Here is a 22,074-nt window from a genome sequence, read left to right as displayed (position 1 = left end):
TCCCCGGCGGGGGCGAGCGGCGTGGCCGGCCGGCCTGGCGGCCGTACCTGTCATCGCTTACACGGGAAATCGCAACTTGCCGCCGGGTTTCTTGTGGGAACTTGAAAGGGCGTTTGGTCCGGCGCCTTTTTCCCGCTCGCGAGGCCGTAGTTGGGCGCTGGATGCGCCCCGTTGGCACACGTAGGTGATGGCGGTGTGAGCGGCACGCACGCGTGGCGCTACCTGTGCCGGTGCGTGTACCTGTGCCGGTGCCTGTACCTGTGTCTGTATCTGTGCCTTTACCTGTGCCGGTGCCCGTGCGGGCTGGCGAGGGAAGAAGCCGAGCCAGGGAATCGCGGCTGTGCCGGAGGTGTGGGATGCGCGGGGCTCGCGGTCACTCCGCGGTTTTTGGGGGTAGCGCGGTGCTGCACAGCGTCACCTGCGCGGCACATCGCCTGTGGGGCACCTCGGGTCGGGCGTGAACTCCAGCGGAATTCCTGAAAACAAACGTGCTCGGGGGTGTATGGCTTCTTCCCCCCCGTAATTTCATGCTTAGAAGTAATCTTTCAAGTTAATAGGCAGAAGAGGCTGGGAGGGGATTCCCTCCGGGCAGTTGCACTGCAAGTGCTCTATTTCTTGTTGCTATATGGCACCTTATATTGCCTTTTAATAGCTGCTGTAAAATATCTTGCAGCCTGGGACACCGGAGGTGTCTTGCACTGGAGTTGGGCAGAGAGGTGGTTTTCGCAGGCGTATGTGTGCAGAGCTGAGGAAACGAAGGAACCTGGTTATATCGGGGATCTTTGACCTTTTTAGCACTAAGGAATTGTTCAAGGCCATCGCTTGTCTGAGCCTGGATTTGACAAGACCCTGCAGTGAAATTACTTTGGCAGAAGCGGAGAGGAGAGGCTTTGGAGAGCAAATAGATCAGCCGAGAGTGACAAGCCGGGGGGGCAAGGCTCACCCAAACCAAGCCACTGAGCGGGAATCTTTTCCCTTGACAGAGCAGACAAAATAAATGTTTAACAACAAGGGGAGGAAAAAAGGGTTACTGTTCAGTACTTGACAGCTGATATTTGGCCCTTCTCCTATTTTTCATTTCGAGTATCGGCAAGAAACTTTAATATGTATCGGTGCCTGACTTCAGCAGTCTGATAAATCTTGCAAAAGCCAATAAAACAGGCTAAAGTCAAATTCCTACTGAAGAGACGCTGATCCTTGGCTTAAACAGAAGTAATCTCTGCACAGATCAGTAGTCTCTAGATTTACAGATGAAAACAGTAGTTCTTTGTGAAGCACAAAGCAGTGCCACCTTTTTACATTGCTAATATTTTCCATAGCACTAGCTTGTTTTATCTTAGGAATTAACGAAGCACTGTAAAAAGAGAAATGTTAAGTCTTTCTTTGCAATCACTGTCTTCTTCTGTTGAAAATATTTTTCTTTTAAATGAGAGGTAATGTCTAGTCATAAAAGCTCTTTCAGTTGCATTTATGTTAATTTAGTAAGGTCCAAACAACTATCATGTTTATTTTGGCTTTTTGACAGCAGTCATAAGGTGGTTGGAGTAACATTTGATTCATGGTAAAGCCAGAAGGTGAGAAGTATTGTAAATCATGTTGTTTGAAAAGGGATGAGTTCAGAGCTTCGTACAATACCACGATAATTTTGGCACTTCTTTGTGAGTATATGTAACTATTTATTGCTACACGATATAATTTTTTATTCTATTCACATCTATGCACTTGCACATGTTGTTCATGTCGCATTTGCTAATGAAGGGTGTGGGGAGAAGCGCAGCAGAACTGGCTCTGGTATCACCAGTGAAGTGGGCTGTAAGAGTTTAAAAAGGACTCTGCAGTTGCAACCTAAAATTCTGCTCTGGAGCTGAGCAGTGAATACCTGGGACCTATTTTCTTTTTTTTTTTTCTCTGTTTTTTCCCCCCTCAAAAAAAGAGGTGAGGGAGGACTGCAGTCAAAACAGTTAAAAGATCTGTGAATGTTACGGCACGGCTGGTGCAGGAATGTTGGGGGGATTTATGCAAGAATTTGGGTGTGGGGGAGCATTGCTTTCAATTCCTCCTCCTGCTGGTGTTGCTCAGAAGTAATATAAAAAGAATGAAGAAAAAATGACTGTATTTTGTCCAAACTGATCAAGTCATAACAAGGCAACTGTAATTCAGCCAGTGTGTCTGTTAGGATATCATCTCTTGATTTCAGGTTTCCAATCCTATGTGTTGTTGGCTCTGCTGACAGTGATGAGAGAAAAATCTCTCTGCTGTTGGCAGGAACAGAGGAGTTCACACAGGCATAGTATGACAGACTTCCCTACATAAAAATTATCCTTGCTAATATAATATAATCATCCTTTAATGAAGTGGTCCTGTGGTTCCCAAAGGATGTATGAAGTGAAGACTATGCTTTCATCCCACGAATTATCAGTGTGTTTAGTGTGCCAGTCACACCCACACCAAGGTGTCACCACTAGCCATTGCTGCTCGTCTTCTTTTCAGGCCTGGTTTTAATTTCCTTGCCACTTCTGCAGCTCAGGTCAGGTGAGAAAGAGGAAAATAAGCCAAATGAGTGCACTTATATTTTTATTTGTTTCAGAATGCCTATGATTTAAAAGCTAGTGATCAATTTAGTTGACCTAAATGTAGAGCCAAATTGAAAAATATATCCTGTGAGCATGTGCAATATTGCAAAACTGCTGGCTGTGTGTGCCAATGTCTTTTTGTGTTGGTGGTTTGTTGGAAAAGCATTTTGAGTACATACTCTCACTCTGCTAAAGCTGCTGCTAGTCAAGAGGACTCAGACTACACTTCTGACGTCTTTCTGACTTGCAGGCTCTAAAGGGCCTTGTTCACCAGAGTTTGAAACTCTGGCAACCACTTTGCTGCGGATCTATTAAGGATGCTACAGCATTCCCAAGTGTGGTTGAGGCTGCCTAAAACTGCTGAGCTGGCATTTCACTTCAAACCGTGCTCACAATAAGGGCATACACACAAATCCTCCCCCACTGGTCCAACCCCAGAGCTCACGATTAAATGGCCTTTGAAAATGGCAAAGAAGCTTAGGAAGAATAGCCTTGATGGAATCTAACCTTTCCTCGAGCTGCCCTTGTGTGCGGAATAGTTGATAATTTTCCGAGCTGAAGACGTTGAGAGGCGAACGCCTTTTAGCTGGAGAAAAATATCTGCAGCCTTCTTGTGTTCTGCATGTAAAGTACCAGCAAAGTCTGCCCTGGCTTCGTACAGCTACTCAAGCTCCACAGTTCCCTTCCAAGCCTTGGCTTTTTCCTGCAGGAGCACAGAGGGGTGCTGAAGGCTGGCCAGCCCATCGCTGGGGCTGGTACCAGGTGGGAGCTGGGTGGTCCCTGCCGAGGGTGGGATCCAGCAGGTGCAGGGCACTCAGCCCCATGGGTGCTCACTGCTGGGGAGCTGCTGGGGCAAGAGGTAGGGCCTCTACTGGCTTGACTTTTATACTCTTAGGAAAGAAATATTTCCTCCAAGTTGTGATGAAGTTTAAAATTAAAGCAAAAGGGGAAATGTACCTGCCCTTCAAATTCAGTCTTTGTCACTTGCAAATGCAGCAAATAAAATAATTCTTTACAAAATGTGCATTTCTCGTGATAATTAATCTTATACTATGAAAGAAAACCACACTGAGTAGGGCTTTGGGGTTACTGGTATTAAAAATATCTGAAACCAGTTGGAGTCCAGTGTTTCTTAGGCAAAGGAAATTTTATTTACAAAGTCTTACAAAAGCAGTTGTGTATTTTCAGCGTTAGTAAATGCCATAAGCTTAAACCTTACACGCTAAACTCACTGATGCGTGATTAGACCTCACAATAAAAAAATATAAAAATCAGTAAATTACTCATTGGTATAACTTTGATTTTTGGCACCAGTTTTTTACACTAAGATTATCCTTTTGTTCTTCTATCCCACACAAGCACGAGATATGTCCATAATCTTACCTGTATTCACCTTTACCTGATATCTGATGGCTTTTAAATGTTTTCATGGGGAATGGGTTTCTTAGCTGCCAGGTTGACAGCTATGGAGTCTGAAATGATTTAGTTTGTCCATAGAACAATTTAGGGCTACCAAATTAATTTCATATTGAAAGGCAGATTCTTTTTGGAGGCTTCTTGTACGTGTTCACATAAATTCTTCATCTCATTTTTGCCATGCGATTTGGCATACAAACCATGGTACAGTTCCTATTCAAATATACCCCACTTCGGGTACCTATGGGGAAGCAAGCCAAGGTGACCAAACTCATGCCTGGGGAATACTGATCTGAGACTGACATTGGGTGCAAACAAACTGCAATACCAGGTCTCTAGGTGTGAGTGTTTGTTGGGGTCTGCAGCTGTTCACCTGAATTGTGACATTTCTGGTTACAGGATTTTCTGCCTTGAATGCACTTCTGTCTTCTTTTCCGTTGGAGTGCTGTTATATCAGTAGAGGCCTCTTGCAGTTGAGTTTTTAGGAATGAAGCTGTTTCTGTTTTTCTTCAAAAATATGTTTTGTACTTGGGTGTGATAAAAGGTTCTGGTGTTACATTCCCCCTGCAGAACCTGCCCATACCAAGCAGGATGGGAAATGCAGGAGCTCAGATGCAGGTGGCTCAGATAGATCCACACGTTTTCACTTGAAGCTACCCTGTTTTTGGGAATAAAAAACCAACCAACCAACCAACCAACCAAAAAAACAACCCATACCAGGCTGAGATTTCTGAATACAATTGCATCCACTTCCCTATGCAGGACTCATTTTTTAACAGAGCAAAGAACAAGACTGCTCTTGCTCTTGTGGTGTCCTTCTCCCATTTTCACTGCCTTCAGCCACTGCAGGAATTGAGAAGGGGTGGGAATGCTGAGGTTGTTGAGACAGGGCTTATTTAAAACCCTGTGCTCAACTAGGGCAGCTGTATGGCAGAGTTTTTTCTTATGCTTAGTGCTTGTGATCCCTTTCATTCTTTCTTGCAGTTACAGAGCAAAATCTGGAAATATTATATATAGTAAGCTGCTGAACATATAGAGGTTACTGGGGCAGTAAAGTATTCACAGGAATCAAATAAATAGCTTGTCTTTTAAGGCCAAAATTAAATCATACTAAGAAAACCTGGCACAACTTTCTTTTTCCTTGAGTAGAGGTGGTGTTGAAGTGATACATTGGAAGTTTTACCTCTTCGTAGCCTATAAAGGGTAAATGTGCACTTGGGAACATCAGTGCCTCAAAATGAGAACTCAAGGGCTGTTTGTTCTCTGAAACAACCTTGCTGTGTTAATGTTCTAGGGCACAGTGGCAGGCACAGGTGCTGCTGGGTGGTGGTTTGGTCTCCTGGAGCTGGAAAGTGTGTGCTCTAGGGGTTCCACAGTTCTGTGGGTCAGGTCCTGCTCTTCTGCATATGTTCACAGAATGGTGTGCATGTTTAAACCTGCACGTCTGCTTTAAAGTACAGAAATGGCAAATGTATTTGCTAGCAATGGTATGCTACATATGTTTTCAGTTTTTGTTTGTTTTTTTTTAATGGAGTCTCACGCTTGTGTCTTAAGGCAGCTGAATTCTATTTGAATAGGACTTTAAGGGCTACAGGACAGATAAGAAGAATTTTATTTCAAGCCTTCTATGTTAATCATGTTAGCTATGCTGTCATTAAAAAACAAACTCACAAAGTATAACCGTAGGAGATATGAGTTGCTACTACATCCGCTAGCACTTCATTCTGTTGACTTTCTCACGCTGCCTGTCCTTCGACAGCACGTTGTGTTGCAAAGCTGGAGGCTGTGGCCTCAATGCAGAGACTCTCCAATTTACATTCTGGTCATACTGCAGCGTTTCATAACCCTGCTTCAGCTTTTCCCTGGCTTCCCAACAGCTCTGCTGCCTGACACTGCACAGGGACCTCCAGGGTGAGGGAAAGGGCCTGGGAGTCCCAGGGAACAAGCGGAGCAGCCAAGAGTCTTTGCTAGAAGAGACTGTCCCTGTAGGATGCAGCACTGGCCTGACAAGTGGTGTAAGCTGGTGGTGGATCAGAAGGCTGTTGCACAGGGATTTTAGTGCAAGTGTCTGGTCTGAAAGGAAGAGTTGGACCCCTACCACATGGGAAAGGGTTGAGAGAGCATGTAGGGGAAAGGAAGTCAAATATGGATCTCAGTGTTTGGTCAGAGTTTCCAGAAACTCTTTAAGAGCTAGGCCCTTTCAAATGTCTGTTCTCTAGTTTGAAGCAACTGGAGAATGACCTGTACAAAGCAATGAGTTCTTAAGAATTGATTGCTTGCAAATTCCTCAAAACATTGACATACTTGCTGTTTTTTTAATATTAGCACTACTTCTAATTTTATTTCATGAGCCCTTGCCTGAATGTAGTGCTCCAGGTTAATGCCTCTCGTTGAAAGAAGACAAGCCTAGCACTGCTGAGCCCCCTGCCAGAGCAGCCCAGGCTGTGGGCACAGATCTGGCACCATACTCTGATGTGCAGCCTGCATCACTGCTGTGAGATGGTGAGAGAAATTCTACTTCACTAACTTTCATATTTTGTGTTGTAGCCATGAGACGCAGACGACCTGCTGGGATCATCCCAAGATGACTGAGCTTTACCAGTCATTAGGTAAGACATCTATACCAGATGTTTTGGTGCTTTATTTTTTTTTTTTTTTCTTCCAATTGAATGATTTGCTAAGGCAAAGATTTCCAGAGGAAGCAAACCAAAATTAAGTGAAAGGGGGAGGCAGAGCTTTTACCAAGGTTAAAATTTTCTGCAAGGGAAATACATAAAGCGCACATTCCAAAGTGCAGTAGAAAAAAAATGTATTTCGTTTAGCACATTTGGAATGTATGCTGGGTTTATAAAGTAATTTGGGTGTATTGTTACAATCTCTTTACTGAAAGACTGGAAGAGAAGTTAGAAAAAAATAATCCTGAATCTTTTCACTGTCTAATCTACTTTACAAAAGGCACATGAAAAAATCAAACCAAGCCGCTGTTAATGTTGACTTTTGGATGGTGGGAAGCCAATTGAAGCAATTTGCCAAACTGTGTTACCACTGCTTTATTTTTAAAGCACTTTCAATACTTAGAAGGCATAGCAGCTGTCATGATGTCATTTTGAATACCCAAATTGCATGCTTATTCTGACTTCAGATGTGCCTCTCTGGTGGAGGGTTTTTTTTTTTCATTTTTTAGCAGCTTTGGAATTTATTAGCAGAAGCACATCTACCAGATAAAATAGGTTAATCTATGCTCTAGTGTAGGCTGCTTGGCAGGCCATTTAATAACTAACCCTTTGATTTTAATGACTATGTTAATAAATAATAGAGGGTATAATAAAAATTAAGCTATTTTGCTAAAAGAAATATCAGTAAATATGCTGCATTCATAAAGGAGGTTACGTCTGTGCAGCACATGTACTAAACCAGCTTGAGCTCTAGGACTGTCAGATCTAGCATTCTGTGCAGGCTTATTTGCCATGGTGAAAAATAGCTTAAATTATCACCTGCTAAACTCTAGTTTAGCTACTGAAAACAGTCTAATTATGCCAGTGTAATCTATTTCAAGCGAACTCAGGTATCTCTATGGTGCTCTGCAGTTCAAGGCATACTAAAAATATTTTAGAAAATTATACAAAATGAAACGACATAGTGTGAAGATTTTTTTCCTTTAAGTATTAGCAGTGTGGCAGCAGTTGGTTTAAAAATTAACCAGAATTCAGCTTTGTATGCCAAAAAGGGATATAAAATGTATAAGTTCAGGCTAACCAAATGCAAAAGCAGACAAGTAGTGACTTGACATTTAATTATAAGGTATTGCCCCATGCGTCTCCTTCATATTTCTGCTCTTAAAGTGAGTGGTTTAAAAGTTTCAGGACAAATGGTAATTGCACATGCAGACATCCCTTTAATACAGGTAGGTCTTAAACAGTTGCCTGTTAATTTAACTGCTCTCTGACTCCAGAGCCGCCTTTGATCCCCAGATTGCGTGGTATTGCTGATACTGTTATTGGTCAGACCTAAAGTCCTGTTGCAACTGCTTTTCTTCTGCTAGTCCCCTGTTTCAGGCAGAGTACTCTTAAACACCAAGAAGTGAAAAGGTAATAAGGGAGAAAAGTGTCCTGATAGATTCAGGTCAGCAGTTCAGAAGATGTGTGACTGCTGAAGTCAGTTTGCATTTAGTTTAACTGAGTTTTATCGCTGTGAGTATCACCCAAATGTCAGGAGTTTAAGATAGCCTTATTTTTTACTGCATAAAGAAGGAACATGTTCAGGCAGATTTTGTTTTTTACTTGTGAACTTTCTTTTTCTCCTGCTGTTTTCCTTTTCAGGAGCATGAAATGTCAAAAAAAACAATCCTCTATCTGGATGGTTCTGGATGGTGCTATTTCTCTTAGAGTTGAAACGAAACAGTCATTAATGTAAAAGCGACACTGATTTTAGCAAAGTATGCATAATATGTGTTTTTATGAGTAAACGGAGGTGTTCAGATACGTGTACCAAAGAGACTAGACAAGGTGGCTCTTTGTGTACTGCCACATGGGTGAAGCTTTGATGAAAGTGCTGCTGTATAACCTACCGATTTATTTTATTTTTGAACTGGCTGTAATCACCATTGCCTAACTCTCACACAAACTGCATAATACAAGTATAACCCGTTTAGTCTTGAAGAGAACCCTTGATGTATTTTCAGTGCTTTGCTTTGCCTCAGGTCAAAATGGTAATAAGGGGATGTTTGAAGTCTTTTCAGACTGTTCAGTAATATATTATCTGAGAAGATGTTATTAAAGTCGATTTTGTATTGCATACTCATTAGATCCTATTATTTTACCCCCCATTAGGATCCAAATTTTGTTTCTAATTCATATAAAGAAGCTAGTAAAGAGCTTAGTATGTATGCCATTTTAAAAATCTGGTAGAAAGCATGAATTTGGCAAGCTGGTAAATGTAAAAAAGTGAGACCAAGTACATCAATGCTGTCAAGAGTTTTCATTTCCATTTTCCAACTCCTACACTCACTCAGTATGGAATAATTGTGTTATGTGATGTAGCTCTCTATACATGCTAGTATATCATAATTTGCTACAAGATGCTTATGTCTAATTTAAATTCTTACAAATTACTGAAAGCTTAATTTTTTTTTAAGTGAGTAAGGTAGATGCATCCTGGCACGAGGTAACGTCTTACCTGTCTCTTAGATTCAAGAGACACTTCTCCAAGAAAGAAGAGTAATATTAATTTTCACATATCCAATTCACACACCTACAAATTGTTGCATTACATTTTGCTAAAATGGGTGAATTTCAAGTGAGACTTTTTTGTTCATTTTTCTATCTTTAGAGGTCTGGGTGTTAATAAAAATGAAGCTAAACTACTTGGGAGCATGATTTGGTACTAATAGAAGAAGATAGCAATGTGCTGTGCACAGTCCTGTAACCTCTTCAATTGGGACTGCATCAGAGACAGAAGGAATCTACAGGAAGAAATTATACAATAATCTGCCCATGATTCTCTTAGAGGTCATTTGCTAAAATATGGCTGGTTGCAAAGACACTTTTTAAATACTTGATTGAAATTATATGTGTGTATCAAAAAATTTCCAACTTGCGGTTCTTATTAACAGAGATTTTCCTTTTAAGACATTAAGATGCTTGTTCCTGACTGCTCTTCCTTATTTAAACAGTGTAGCATTTTATCAGTGTTAACGAAATTTTTACTCAAGCTGAGCAATTTTTACTCTTCTTTGAGTTATGGCTGCTTAAAGTTACATAATAAGCTGTCTATATTGGATAAATTAATTGTTTAAAGTTTAGTTGAAGTGGCACCAGGAAGTAAATGTTGGTATACATTTAATTAAAAAAGAATCATATAAGTTAAGAGCATAGAGAAGAAAAAAATACTGAAATAGGAAAGCTAGTAAAAATCATGATATGTGAGCTTCAAAGGATCAGAAGCTGACAAGCATTCCCTGGTTTGTATTTACACCATTATGAACCACTCCTGTTTTCTTCTAACTTCCTTCTGAAGGTCTTCAAAGAATCAAGAACTGCTCCAGCTGCTTTTCTTTCCAAAATTAGTTCCTCTGCAGCAGATCTGCTGTTTTTACACTGTTCTTTTACATCCCCCTTATAAATTTTTTCATCCTTCCTGATGACTCCAGGGCATCACTGGAAAGGGAATTTGTGGTTTTTCACTGTCTTGGAGACCAAAGACCTTTGCATGAGGGGAGAGACAGAAGGAACAGGAATCGTTATGTGGTCTGAGTTTGTTCAGTTTTTTCAGATTATCTTCTGAGAGTGAACCTTTAATGTCAGACAGCTTAGCTCTGAATAGTAGTATTTTGCCTTTAAGCTGCAAATGACTCCAGCCTTTGTTATGATGGCCCAGGAGGACTTGACTTGTCGTGCCATACTGTTAGTGTCCCCCTCCTCCAGCCTTCCTGTGTCATGTTATGTCAGTACAAGTGTCCTCAAGGTACATTAGTGTCACCATGAGCAGTAATTGCAGCAGCAGGATGCAGTCAGAAATGTTATCAATCCTAATTCACCAAGGCAAGACAAGAGGGTGAAAACCACCCTCATCCTTGCAGGCTGCACTGGTGACAGCTCTCCATCTAATTTAGAGGATGGGGGGCAGGTCTCTATGGACTACATGAAAGAAATGTCAGAGTTGCTTAACATCCCCACACATGGTGGGAGGATGCTGGAAGGCACCTCTGGGCTTTCAGCAGCAGCTGCTGTGTTATCTTGTGGCTGGCTTCTTTTGTGCAGCAATGTGAGCTTCTAACTCCCGGTGACCAAGGCTGACCAGCTTCATCCTCTTTGGTTTGTGTATTTTGATTTGTCCTTCTGAAATGCTGCCTGGAGAGGCTGGACCGCCCCTGGCTGCCGTTACAGTTTGAATTAGCAACTACTAAACTATATATTTATTATGGAGTTTTAGTCATATTCATCTGTTTTCCATGTTTGCAGCAGTAAGACCCATGCCTAGTACACACATCAGTCATTTGATTTCTACTGCAATCCAGTGAGATTATCCATATGGCCTCTCCTTAAAGGTAGTTTATTCACTCATTATTCACTCATTATTCACCTGTTTCAGAAAATAGGATTGCTTGGATTCAGTCAGCCTTGGCCAGTAGTCAGTGTAGAGGAGGTCAGCTTTCTGTGTGATTGAGTCCTGTGCAGCACACACCTAACAGACAGAAAATGTAACTGTAGCAGAGAGGTAGAATTTAGGGGTAGCAGTTAACCTGGCATCCCTTGAAAATGAAAACACAGCTGTATTAGCATGAAGGAGGCTCTTCCAGAGACAATGAAGGGCTATTCTGTTGCAGAACATTACCAGTATGGGAACATTTTAACTACCCTCTTGGTTGGCAAATAGACACCTTTTATTATTATTTTCTGAAGTTGCTGGCTATTTATTTATTTTAGAATTTTCCAGTATGACTGCTTCTCACCAGAGTACATAAAAGGTTTCTGAACTTTCTGACTGCAAACTCCACTCATATCCCAATCCCATAATGGGATGTAGCAAGCGTACATCAAATCCTCTCTTACATTTTTGTGTTTGCAGGCTGAAGAAAAGACACTTCATTCTAAAACTCCCAAAGGTCATATCAATTGGTCTGATTATAGGGATGCTGGCACATGCCATGGTGTTCAGGCACCGGGTCTAGATGCAATCAGTAGTATTGTGGTGCCCTGGGTACCTCCCAGTTGTTAATTTGCAGAGACACTGTTGGCTTTTTCACTCAGTTGGACAGGCCTAGTACAACGTGCCGGGTCATTTCATGGAGAGTGGTTAAGCTGTACATAGAATAACAGTTTACTGTTATTTATTACCAAAGCAGTGTAGATGATAGCATTAATTATTGTTATAATAAAAGTCAATGGCTGAGACTTAGCTGATATTAAGCAATGTTACTTGATTAATTTCTTTCCTTTGTGCATTTGTGTCATTTGCATTTTAAAATTACAATTCCAAAAGAGGCAATATATGTCACTGTAGGGCACTGTTAAAAGATTTATTCACAGGTTTTGGGCAGCAGGAGGAAACCCAACATTCTTAAAAGCCAGACAAGGAATCTCAGCTGTATTGAAACAATGTGAGGTGAAGCTTCTTGAAAAGACAAGAGTGCTGGTAATGTCTGATAGAACGTGGAAAGCTTAGTGGATATACAGGACTTACTGTCTATTCAAGACTGTCCAGTAAAGAGTTTTTAACATCTGTTAGGAAGGCATTGTAATTCCCAAAATAGGTTAACCCCGGCCAGTGTATTTATGAACAATCTATGAGCATGTCACAAGCTGTGGCTGAGTAAGGCTTTCAGGTTTTAAGGTTTATCACTCTAGGTTCACATTTTCTGTCCTTGCACCTGAGAGTAAAAAAACCCCTCAGAACACTCTAAATCTTACCAAATGAAGATGAGGATTTAACCTGATGGCATCTAATTTCTTTAAAAGAATTAAGTTGTTAAGTTGCTAAATTTTACTCATACCACCTGAAGCATGTAAGCTGCTCATTTCAGTTAGATGATGTCCAGACAGTGAGATAATTACTGTCTGTAGGACCAAGTGAAGGGTGCATGTTTTGCCCTCGTTAACTAAAAAAGCAGTTATAATAATATTCACAATAATATAAATAAGAAACCTGTGGTTACTGTGCTGAAAAGAGAGAGAAAGGACAGCAACACACACGGACTTCTTTTGGGAAAAAAGGTCAGCTTTATTGTTTGGACAGCCCGTATTTAAAGTGTGTTACGTGCAGCTAGGACAGGACAGTAGCTCCTTGGACAATTAGGAAAAACATCCCTGGGACAGTACCTCAGGATGTATCCCACGGGAAAGACACCAGGTGTTAATCTTTATTATAAATTCCACTCTGTTTTTCACCATATTATCACCCTGGGAGACTGCCTCCCTAACTGAAGCTGCAGTCAGCTTGGCAGCCTGGGAATGGACCTGAGAGTCAGGAGAAATCCAGGCGTGAAAAGAATTTCCAAGCCGTAATTCCCTAGCTCTCTAAATGTGTATGTCCACAGAAACCCCATTTTAAAGTAAGGAGGAAAGGTAGTTTCCAGGTAGAAACGACTTTATGAGATGCCTTCAGATTACATTGAGAGAGAGATAAATGGTATGAACAGCCTTTGGTGGGAGTTAGCCTGGCCCATCCCAGTACTTTTAAAAGTGAGATGAGTCTGTCATACAGGATAGGAGATATCAAACGGAGCCTCCCGGTCACTGTGCACTCTCAGCAGATGGAGCAGCTGTAGGTGGGGGTCAGACTGTTTAAGAACCACTGTGTAAAGCAGTTCAGTTATTACAGCTTATTTAAAACCTGTTGTCTGGGTTATAGATGTGACTCCTTAAGGATAAAAACAAATACCCCCTCATTCTAGATGCTCAACCTCTTCTTAAATAGGTTATTTTGGAAAACGTACTGATTTTAATTTTTTTATTGCTTTTAGTTATTTTACAAGCTATTTTATGCAGTGAAAGCACAAGAATATGAGAATATGTTTTTCCTCTTAATGTACTACTCATATCCCAATGTAAAATCCAGAATTTAGCAAGGGAGGATTTAAAAAATAAACCCCAAACTAAAAGATTTTATCTGTGTCAGTAGTCAGTGAGACATTCCAGCAGGTGGTTTGAATCACTGACCACTTCTCAAATTAGTGGGGTTTTTTTGCTTAATTATCCACTAGCGAAAAAATCTGCTGCATGTAATTGCAGGTGTCTCTAGAATACTATAGAAATAGAAGATAGCCCTTATGTTTTGAGATTTCTCTCAACATGCAGAATTATGCAGAAAATGTTAGAATTTAATTATCTTATCATCTTTCTACAGTATTTCTGATTTGAATTATTCCTATCAGCAATCTGAAGTACCCTTCATTAAAGCTGAATTTGTAATAAAAGCACTAGTTCTTGTTCACTGTTATCATGTTATTAGATAGAGAAAGATATATATTCACTTGAACAGAGAGGTCATTCATAGCTGAGTGATGGGAAAGTCATGATTTCTTTTTGCTCTGGGATGTAAATATGTCACCAAATATTCCCTTGTGATCCTTTCTTCTGTCTGTTCCTTTCCAGGGACCAGGTGACCTCTTCCACTGCATCTTTGTTTCACATCATAAACAGATTATGCTCTTGGGCATTAACATTTTTTTGTTCAGACCTTGAAAGTTGCCTTCTGAGCAAGAAGAGGGAGTATTGTTAACGACTTGCAAAAGTTTCACAATGCACCAAGTGCTTTTCAGCCCTCTCACCACCCCGTTCAGAGGATGAGGTGGTACATACTTTCTAGGAGTGGGAAGAAAGGCCTGAAAGAAAACTTGTGTGGTGCACTGATCTCCTCAACCTGCTCCAAAATAATAAAAAGCTTTGGAAGCAGGGTTTAACGGGTCCTAACTCTTTCAGTGGGCTGTGGGAGGGTAGAGAAAGCAGCATTTATTTATTTATTTTCAATTAGGATCCAGGAAGGAAAAAAGCAACAACAATTCCACAACACAGAGAGGTAGGAACTACTGATGTTTCCATAGGCTTTTGGAAGGTTGCTGCTGTTTGAGCCCCCTTCCTCCCTCCTCTGTTCCCAGCAGGAGCAGCTGGGTGTGACCAGGCACTGCATCTGTGCTCCTCACTCCAGGTCCCCCACTAGCTGTCACGGGTGGCTTTATGTCCAGCACTTCCCAGCCCAGGGCCAAGACTCATTCCTGGCAGTCTTGTGTTCTGTGGTTCATTTAAATGGGGTCTCATCCTGCAAATGAAATGTTTTGAGCCCAGTTAGGAGGGGCCTGGGCTCCTTTCATTGCTACCCAGAGCAACATGTTTGTTCCAGCAGTAGCCCCAGGGGAGGAAAGACACCACTGACGGTTTCATAGGCATAGGGAGGGGAAAAGCGAAATCATTAAGATCCAGTGACCTTAAGTGACTGTCGCCATCTGGTAAGACAGCTGTCCATCAGGAGCAAGGAGATGGTGGCATAAGGAGGACAGAGGTGAGCAGTTGGCACAGGGACAGTAGCTGGGTGCAGGCTAATCCTGGTGACAGCAGCGAAGGTGGCAGTGGAGGTGTGCTCAGCCTTGGCTTGCAGAGCCAGATGAGCAGCAGTGCTGCTGCTTTTCCAAAACCTAAGATGAGGGCTCCAAAACGAGCACCTGGCATTGCTGCTTCATCATTTAGAGCAGATGCTTCTTGGCAGCAGTGTCGTTAAGGCTGATGATAAATTTAGTGTCTATTACATATACAGGAAAATAGATGTAAACTGTAGCACTTGCAGGATTAAATGTCTTCACAGATTGTACTTTCTGCCTTGATCGAGGTCTAAAATATGCATAGATATTTACTCACATTTCTGAAAATGTAAATAATAAATAGATAAGCTTTTTCAGAACACTCAGAGAGAATTTAAGAAAGGCTTCTTCATTTTGTCAAATGCTAACCATAATATTCTTTTAGAGAATACAAATATAGATTTGCAACATGGGTGCAAAATGTAATTGAATTCATGGCGTGTTTGAGAGAGACAGCTTTATTAATTTCCATTTGAGACAAATTAAGTCACTTTATTTAAACTTCTTACTGACTGTATTCTACACCACATAAAGGACCTGTCAGGATGATAGTGAGAGACAGAGCTGGCAGGACCAATACACTGAAGTTCCCATTAAAAAGGTGTATGCAACTGTGCAAAGAAAAAGAAATCATATACAAAGCTGAAACTTCCTTTTCTGCTCTAAGACATGTTTCAGAAATGTTCCATAGCTTTTATTAAGGTAGACAAAACTACTGAATTATCATACCTCATATTATTCATTCAGAACAGCTTAATTAAAATTAATGTAATTGAGACTATATTCCCTCTGCTACCTATGCCTGTACAGCATTATAAATGATTTTGGGATAGTTATACCCAAGCCACCACATTTCAAACAGCTTTACAGCACCTTAGCTCGTATGCCAGCAAGGAAATGTTTTGTCTTTCCCTGTTTTTCATCATATTCTTTCTGTAAGAGTCTGTCAGGCTTAGAGGAAGCTTATTAAGCTAAAGAGACCTTTATTTTGAGCCACTACATTTTTCCCCTAATGTTCTTTTTATATTTACATTGTAGTTTACATTTTCTAAACACTTTCCCATCAGTAATTCCTTAGGCTCCATGGGTTTCATTAGCAAATTAAATGCACTCAGCAGTGTTGTCAGGTGCTGAAACTGGCTGGCACAAGCAGTGTATTTGGAAAACCCTTAAGTTGCAGTATGCCACCCATCTCTTGGGAATGATCTTTAGGCTGCACAGGAGTGTCTGTGCTCAGGAATTAGTTGAGTAGGTGATAGGTGACAGGGCCAAGAGCATGCATCTGTTTTTCCAGCAGTGGGTGGCTGCCCTGTAGTGCACGAGTGTGTCCCCTGCCACTCCTCAGTTCCCAGTGCAGCTGCTGGCAGTGCCCCTTGGGACCCAGCTGTGCTCTGCTCTGGTGTGTCTTTGTCCCCACAGTGTCCAGGCGGTTTTGCAAGCCGTGGTTAAATTATTCAGTGGGGATTTGTGCTGATGTCCTTATTTTGTTAAACGTATGGAGACAGCACTAGCAAAAGTTGAGCCAGGCAATGTCTTCCCGACAGGGTGAAATTCCCTGTCATGCCAGAGCCACTGACTCCCTGCCATTTTTCAGGTGGGGACCTGGAAACTCACCTGGCTGGCTGAGGTGGCTTCTCTCCAGAAAGGCTCTACATCTCTGGGGCCTGCTTAGATGGAAAGCACAGAAGTTTAACTGGATATTTTTAACAAGTTTTTTGTTACAGCCGTAGCTGAGAGTCACCTGTTTTTTCCTGGGCAGAGGTTTTCCCGTGGGGCTGCCTGCACACAGCCTGGCTGGTGCATAAGGTGAGCGAGGAAGAGTTTCAGGGTCTCAGCTCCCTCACAGTGCCTTCGGTGTGAAACGCTCTGCAGTATTTTCAGACACACTGCTGTAGTCACTGATGTTGTCTTTTCAAGTGCTCTTTAGTTCAGCGCCTTTGAACAAAAGGAAGTAACACTTTAGGACTTAGTGGGGTTTTTTTGGATGATTGATTGTCAAGATTTGAGGGCTTTAGCTCAGTGAAATTTCTAACAATTTTTTCCCCCCCTCTTTTAAACAACAGGTATGGACTTGTAGTTCAACATAACGTCTTCTTTGTGCATCTCGTTGTTTCCAGTGTGTAAAGGTGATCTTTTATTCTAATTTGCCTCCCTACAGCTGACCTGAACAACGTCAGGTTCTCGGCGTACAGGACTGCCATGAAACTCCGCAGGCTGCAGAAAGCTCTCTGCTGTAAGTACCTGCCTCTGCCTCACCTACTGCCAGGAAGGCTCCATGACCAACACACAGGTTTATTCACAGATTTCAGAAGCAGAAAAACACCCAGAAAAACATACCCCCAACTCTGCCTGGTACATGGAGACCTCTCATCTGAAGGGCCTCCTACTGCCACTGGTTTGTATGATCATTACAAAACCAGAGTGCTGGGTGGTTTGCAGATCTCTCACTTGCAAGGCAGAGCTGCAGTTCAGAAATAAAACTGAACGTATTGTGCATATTTCTTATCTTTACACTCTTTAGCCAGGTATTTTCACTGTGCCATATCACTGTGCCATGTCCTGTGTCAGCCACAGCTGTGCACCCAAAAGGAACACAGTTGTAGTGTGGGTGAAATAATTGCTTCAGAGCTGGAGTTGCTAATGGTTTGTTAAGTTGAATCTTAAGCCCTGAGGCGTTATTGCCTTTAAATGAGATCATCGCAATAAACATTTAGCTTCATTTTTTCCCCAGCTTTCCGTTGTGTTGAGAAGTCTCTCATCAGCTGTACATTAGTGATGTGCATGTTCGAACATTTTAATTCTCCCAACTGCTGTATGTTATTCTACTTTTCAGTGGAATTACATTTCCTTTTCAGCTTATTGTAACCTGATAGCTAAATAATTCGCTCTGAGTTTTCTTGATAGGCCAGTCAGTTGCCAAAGCAAGCCGCTTATTAGGCAGTCAAATTGGGAGGATTATTAAAATATTTTAACATTCACTATTTGACATTTAATTACAGGGTTATATTTCTGACACAGTTGCAAATGTATCAACTGTTGATTTATCTCAAGTTGGATTTGTGCTCACATGCTTTCTGGAACTGTGTCAAACCTCAGTATTTTTTAGAGTGTTTACTTTTAGGCTTATAAGCATGGGTGAATTCTGCTAAAGTGTGCAGACTTAATTTCTGAATGTATAAAAAAACAGGGAAAAAAGGGGGAAAAGAACAATAACTGAAAAGTCTTGTAACATAATGAAAGATTTCAACATGAATGCAGTGACAAAGAAGAAATGATGATGATTAGAAATACAAACATCTTTCCACGGTACAGCACTTCTGGCACACTCAGTGTGGAAATGTGATATAAAGAAACTGGAGTGATACACAGTGAAAAGTATTCATAATCAGTGCAGCACTGAAGGAAGCAGAATTTTTGGAATTAACTAGCTGGCAGTGCATAAGTGTAACTTGTGACGGGTTTTTATGACTGAAAGTGCAAAACTTTGCATCCCATTTTATCTGTATTAGAATAATAGAATATTCTGAGTTGGAAGGAACTCAAAAGTATCATCCAAGTCAAGCTCCTGGCCCTGGGCAGGATACCCCAAGAATCACACCGTGTGCCTGAGAGCATTGTCCAGGTTACTATATCATAAGAGGAAATTTAATTTGTTAAGCAGGACTTCTCTCTCCCAAATCTTTTACTGTCTGTGACTGATTACTCTGTGGTCTTTCAGGTGTTTTTCAATAACTGATTTCAATTCTGGACTCATCTTGGACTTTTGCATTGGGGTTGTGTGGCCAGGTTTTGATAGCAGGTGTCTCCAGGGATGATTTCTCTAAGAAGCTGCTAGAAATTTATCCCATGTCTGAGCCAATGCCAGCCAGCTCCAAGACAGACCTGCTGCTGGCCAAGGCTAAGCCCATCAGTGGCAGTGGTAGTGCCTGTGGAATAATGTAGTTGAGAAGGGTGCGGGAAAGAAGAGGGGAAATATGTGAGAGAAACAACGGTGCAGACACCACGGTCAGTGCAGAAGGAGGGGGAGGAGATGATCCAGGTGCCAGAGCTGAGATTCCTCTGCAGTTTATGGAGACGAGCCTGGTGAGCCAGCTGTGCCCCTGCTGCCCATAGAGCTCCACAGTGGAGCAAATTTACACCTGCAGCCTGTGGAGGACCCCATGCCAGAGCAGGTGGGTGCCTGAGGGAGGCTGTGACCTGTGTGAAACCCAGGCTCGTGGCAGGAATTGTGAACTCTTGGAGAGGAGCCCACACTGGAGCAGGTTTGCTGGCAGCACTGTCTGTTCCCAAAGGACTGCATCCTGTGGGAGGGATCCACTCTGGAGCAGTTTGTGAAGAAGTGCAGCCAGTGGGAAGAACTTGCGTTGGAGCAGTTTGTAGAGGACTGTCTCCCGTGGGAGACTGCACACTGGAGCAGGGGAAGAGTGTGAGGAATCCTCCCACTGAGGAGAAAGCAGCAGAAACAACATGTGATGAATTGACTGCAGCCCCCATTCCCCTGCTGCTGCTGCAGGGGAGGAGGTAGAGAATTTGGGAGTGAAGTTGACCCTGGGAAGAAGGGAGGAGTTGGGGCATGTGTTTAAGATTTATTACTCATTATCCTCCTCTGATTTGATTGGTAATGAATTCAGTTGATTCTCCCAAGTCTGTTTTACCTGTGACAGTAACTTGTGAGTGATCTCTCCCTGTCCTTATCTGACGACCTGTGAGCCTTTCAGTGTATTTTCCCTCCCCTGTCCAGCTGAGCAAGCTGAAGTCAGTTCATCTATTGAGGTTAAAGTAAGGTAAATTTTCAGAGAATTGATGCTCTCAGAGACATGCAGTGGCACTTACTGTGATTACTCTAGCACATTCTTCCTACTTGTATCTAAGGAGAAGTATTTAAGGAATTTGGTTAGCAGGCTTTGTTCTTACAAATATTTTTGCCTGGAGACACCAGCATTGTATTTGTGTATTCTATCATTTCAGTGTCGCTTGTGAACTCAGTTCAATTAGAGTTTTTTAAAAACCTCAACTCATTACAAAACTCTTTTTCTGCATTTTGGCAATAGTAGAATTAGAGCACAGTGCTGGATTTCAGGGCTCCTACACAAAGCCAAAATCCCACTTGCAGTAGGTACTGCTTTCAGCTCTTACTTTTCATTTCTGTTTTAAAATTGCAGGCTTTTAGATATATATATATATGTATATGCCTATATATATCTATATATCTTCTTTTCTGCAAACTGCATAGAAAAGAGCAATTTTTCTACTGAGGAGTACTCTAAAAATGTGTGTTTAATAGAAGGCCTGCAGAACTAAAGGTGCAGCCTATTTCTCAGTGGCAAGAATAGAAATGCTTAAACTGTAGTTCTTTTCAGTTCATAAATCAGCCCAATGAATATTAAGACACTAGGATATTAAACCTAAAGAAGAACGTGTAAAATAGCAGTCCTTAACAAATAAATGCTTATGTGTTCTATTATCTAGTGTGTGGCTTTATCATTCCAGCCTTCAAAATTGTTGTGAGCATGCCAAGTGTAACTATTGCACCAGTTTTTTTTAAATGTACGGATTCCTTTGATAGTCACATCAAAGCATGATAACTTTGTTGTCTACTTTTTAAACATCTGATCTTCAAGTGCAAACCACATCAGGACATCGTGATATCAATAAAATGAGATGTATTCACAAACTTTTCTTGGAAATGCAGCAAAAGAAAATATTCAGGAACTTTTTCTAGGGGTATTTTTTCCTTTAATTGTATGCAGACTAGATTAAATATATATTTTTAATGTGTCAGCCAACAGCAGCAGGTTACAGAGGAGATGATCTTGCATTCTGGGAGGATCGTTTATACATTTTATTACCTGCCATATGTTGAGTTTTTCCTAAGATCAGTTTGTGACCTCTAGGGTGTACTTTCTCCTGCCTGTTAATTGTCACTTCTGTCCTTCAACTGGTTACTTATTCCATGTTGTCTTTTATACTTTTCCTGCAATCTGGCAGTGTCTAGTTAAAAACATCCTAACCTTTTCTCTATTGCCTTAGAGGCCAAAAAAATATTTATATAAATGACTTAGACTTCAAAGTAAGCTAGAAGCCACTGATCACACAGATTTTGGAGTCAGTTTTGGAATTTTGAGTAGAGAAGTGTAAAAGAGTGGTGGAGTACCCACAAGAAGTGCAAAGCATAAAATGCCGTGGTTTATTTCAAGTAAAGCTTTTCAAATCACTGCGTGGTGCCAAATACTCGGCCTTTCAATGCATATCTGACTGTGGAGCTTGTCATGTGCAAGCTGGTCATTCACAAGACCTCTGCTTTTAGGAACGAAATATGCAATTCTGTGTTCTGGGAGAGGACCCCACACAGGCAGTTCTTAAATCTGGTGGAAAAGATGAAGGAGCATGTGATGAAGGCCAGAGCCTTCCTTTTTCCCACGGAAAGAGGTTCCCTAAAGCAGAATGTGTTGGCAAGCGCTTTTTGCTTGTTAGGAGATGATTGTGTGTTACAAACTTGGGGATAGGACAGGAGGTTGATGAAGAGTGGGCTGAAAAGCTTTTCAGAATATGCTGCTTATTAACGGGAAAAGCTTTCACAAAGTGGAATGACCCATGTTTAGCAGTAGCTGCGTTTATAATTATGCTGCCACTCAGACGCCTGAGGGGTTCATTTAATTACCGTTGATTCGTCGTCTCAAAGGAGCTGAGAGTTCAGCCTAAAGCTTGGAGTTATAGGTGTTGTGAGGGCTGTGCTCTATTTTCAATTTGACTAATGAATTTTTAGAAGAAAAACATCTTTCTGAGACACTCAGAAACAGGTCTGATGCTTTTGCAGCATACAACACTGACCTTAGCATAGCTGTATTTTTTTATGCTAGTGGGTTAAACATAATATTCCAAAATACTTTATTTTAATAAATGACTATGTGCTAATGGGAAAAAACTAAAACTCCAGTAAAACCCTGCACGAAATCATGGAGTCAAAGTTCAATTTCTTTGTGTAATAATAGATAGAATTCCAAGGTTTCCTTA

General features: G+C 41.4%; 1 protein-coding gene across 19 annotated transcripts in view; it reads left to right on the top strand.

Annotated features, from left to right (window-relative positions):
- DMD (dystrophin) overlaps positions 1 to 22,074 on the top strand; it is a 1,142,416-nt gene that overhangs the window by 1,058,706 nt on the left and 61,636 nt on the right. For all 19 annotated transcript variants that reach the window (XM_088160350.1, XM_088160356.1, XM_088160354.1 and 16 more), the window contains 2 exons: positions 6,537 to 6,598; positions 17,219 to 17,293. In XM_088160350.1, coding sequence (XP_088016476.1) covers positions 6,537 to 6,598; positions 17,219 to 17,293 — 137 coding nt within the window. The remainder of the gene's footprint in view (positions 1 to 6,536; positions 6,599 to 17,218; positions 17,294 to 22,074) is intronic.

This window comes from Sturnus vulgaris, chromosome 2 (assembly GCF_052056855.1).
Source record: "Sturnus vulgaris isolate bStuVul1 chromosome 2, bStuVul1.hap1, whole genome shotgun sequence".
In the NCBI taxonomy this organism is placed as follows: Eukaryota; Metazoa; Chordata; class Aves; order Passeriformes; family Sturnidae; genus Sturnus; species Sturnus vulgaris.
This window is presented reverse-complemented; position numbering and strand designations above follow the sequence as displayed.